At 32.7% G+C, this 2,819-nt stretch overlaps 1 protein-coding gene across 2 annotated transcripts; it reads right to left on the reverse strand.

Annotated features, from left to right (window-relative positions):
• Positions 1–846: 846 nt before the first annotated feature.
• Positions 847–2,482, reverse strand: LOC137727556 (uncharacterized). Of its 2 annotated transcripts, none has more exons than XM_088678647.1 (3): positions 2,206–2,482; positions 1,514–1,706; positions 847–1,329 (listed from the first exon to the last, which is right to left on the reverse strand). In XM_088678647.1, exons 1-3 carry the CDS (start codon positions 2,341–2,343, stop codon positions 992–994), a joined length of 669 nt encoding a protein of 222 aa, XP_088534773.1. In that variant the 5' UTR covers positions 2,344–2,482; the 3' UTR covers positions 847–991. The 2 variants fall into 2 exon arrangements, with proteins under 2 accessions (XP_088534773.1, XP_068322501.2); XM_068466400.2 differs by having other exon boundaries at positions 847–1,314; positions 2,206–2,480.
• Between the last annotated feature and the right edge of the window lie 337 nt (positions 2,483–2,819).

Consider the following 2,819-nt stretch of genomic DNA (forward strand, 5'->3'; position numbering starts at 1 on the left):
TCTTAAATTTGAATTAAAATGAAAAAAAATTAATATAATAAAAAACAAAATAAAAAAAACTAAAAATTGCGGCAGAACCCTGTGTGTCCATCACATACTCTCTCCTTTTATTCACTATTTTTAAAAATACTAATTATTTTTCAAACTGAACACATGTATTGTACTACACAATTTCTTAAACTAAACGCTGACTATTTCTTAAAATTAAACACGAGTACAATCATTATTTCTAAAACTGAACATTGATACAATCATTATTTTTTAAATTGAACATTGATTATTTCTTAAACTCACTATTTTTGAAATTAAACATAGGCACTACACTATTTTTTAAACAAACTATTTGATTGGTTTTTTTTTTCTTTTATTCTTATTATTAAATAAATATTTTTTTTATCCTTATCATTAAATAAATTTATTAGATGACTTTTAATTAAAATTAAAAGTTTTAAAAGCTTTTTTATTAATTTTTCTAAAAATAATGGACACAGAAAATTCAAAAATATCATCAACTTCGTGATGCTCTGACTCGGAGACTTGGATCCCAAGTCTCTCTGACTTGGACTTTTTGGTAGACAAAGGCGCCAATTGGCAAAACTAGCATTGGCCCACAAACTATTATTATTATTTTTTTGGTAGTGGCCACTTTTTGGCTGTAGTGAGGTGATCAAAGACGATCAGGTAAAAAAAAAAAAAAAAAAAAAAGCAAAAACAAAACATTGACACGCATTTCTCCTTTGATTCCTTCTGCTTCAAATACAATCTCAAAACTTCATGAGCAAGTTACTGTAAGCTAGCAACCAACGAAGAACAACTTGCATAAAACAAATTAACTATGATGCAGTGTTCTTATCTTAACAAAGCAACATTATGTGATATTGACCGAAAAGCTGCAACGACAAACGGGAAGACTTCAAAACACCAAAATAATTGGCTAGTAGTACCTCAAAGTGCAGTATCCAAAATTATCCCCTTCAACATTTTTTTTGGGTTAGATAGAGATTTTTTTGCAGTCCTTGGAAAGCCACTTGGACTGCATGTAGCTGGCTTGTCTCCAAGGAGGAATATGGAGGCCACTCTCCCTGAGAGATTGCTTTGCAGCTGAGCAAAGCAGAGATACGATCTCGTCAAGTTTCTGTTCAGTCCCAACAAAAATGGTGGGCAGAGTGTCTTTGAGCTGCTTGTAGTTCTGTGTAGGTCTTGCCACTTCAAATTGTGACCTGAAATCCATGTCTACTATCAGCCTTGTCACTTTTCCACCATCTTTAACATTGTTCTTCTCCCTCACCATTACATCAACATATTCATATCCACCTGTATATTCAACGGCTTAAAAACCAAAATTAACCAATCAAAATCACAACATGGGTACTCAAGAAAAAAAATGAAATTTATCCGATACAGCGAGAGCGGAGGAAATGGATCTCAGGATCTTTAAGTCCAGAATGAATACTCTTAACCAACTAAAGTACAGAAAATCGCATAAAAAATGAAATTTGAGAGTGAGGGTTACCTTTAGGGAGCCTAAAAGATGAAACCCATGAAGTTTTGCAAAGGGAAGCTTCATAACCATCCTCATTTAGTTTCATCACAACCCATTTGTTTTTCAGATTGTTGGGTTCCACTACAGCCCCCGTGTCTCTCAAATACTTCAAGATTTTCTCAAGAATCTCAATCTCACAATCTATTGCCTTCCATATCAAGTCCTAATTAAAAATAAAAAAAATAAAAAGAAACACCAACATATATAAGATCAAATAAAGAAGAGGGTTTATATAATTTTAAACATACTTGAACATGAAAACATTCAAAATTCTAGTTCATTCAAGTGTGAGAGTTATATTAATTCCTTGTTTCAATTAGAGGCAAGCTCTTTGTATTCATCATCTTTCAGATAAATCTTTGTTTCTATTAATTTTCTTCGCTTAAATTCTCGTCTGAAAGTGTAACGGTATCTTAAAAGCCAAATACTTGTATTTGGCGAGTATCCGATGAGGATCGGATACAGAATATGCGACCAAACTAAAGCATCCGTGATTCATTGCCGTTCCTCTACAAAAATTATAAAATTAGAAACACAAGGAAAACTAAAGGAGAAATGTACATACAGATATACACACACACCCACCACACACAGAGAGATAATATATATACATACACACACATATATAGGAGTAAGAGGAAGACTACGAAAAGAGAAGAGACCTGTAAAGTGAGAAATTTGGGTTGACGAGTGGGAGAGAGAGGGTTTGAATTGGGAGCTGCTGAGGAGGAGTCTGATGAATAAGATTCATTGAAGTCTCTCACCATTTGCATCAGTTCTTCTTCTGTTAAGCTCCCCATTATTTTCTTTTCTCTTCTGCAATTCTTTGGTCAGTTTCCTTTCTTTCATCGGAGATAAGGAGCAAGAAGACTTGTAAGTGTAAATAATTTCTGATGAGAAAGTTTCCTCCTTCAGTTTAATTTTCTTGACTTTTTAGACATATAGAGTGATGTCATCAAGAAAAGACGGAAACAAATAAAAAGAAGTGAAAGTAGCAGTGCCATTGTAATCATTACTGCATATATTCATATCCCTGATTAATGTTATGCAGGAATTAATCCATTAGTAGCAGCATTGATAAAGCTATGAGCCCATGTATTTATTTAATTAATCCCCTCGAAAAATAGAAATCGGTTTATTGGAGATTAATTGTTTTTTTAACTTTTTTTATAATAAAGCTAAAACTACAAAATAAACCTCAGAAGCAACTGGATTCAGCTATAAAGTCAACTGAATCACGGATGAAGTATGAATAATGCTTTTCATACTAAGTTTT

This window comes from Pyrus communis, chromosome 10, assembly GCF_041283825.1.
Source record: "Pyrus communis isolate YQ-2024b chromosome 10, ASM4128382v1, whole genome shotgun sequence".
NCBI classification, from domain to species: domain Eukaryota; kingdom Viridiplantae; phylum Streptophyta; class Magnoliopsida; order Rosales; family Rosaceae; genus Pyrus; species Pyrus communis.

Excerpts from the sequence above, each read along its gene's own strand:
- LOC137727556 (XM_088678647.1), bottom strand. The coding sequence starts at position 2,343 with ATGGGGAGCTTAACAGAAGAAGAACTGATGCAAATGGTGAGAGACTTC. Across the intron at positions 1,707-2,205 it reads CCAAATTTCTCACTTTACAG|GACTTGATATGGAAGGCAAT; the intron begins GTCTCTTCTCTT and ends ATTTTTAATTAG. Across the intron at positions 1,330-1,513 it reads ATCTTTTAGGCTCCCTAAAG|CCGTTGAATATACAGGTGGA; the intron begins GTAACCCTCACT and ends TTGGTTTTTAAG.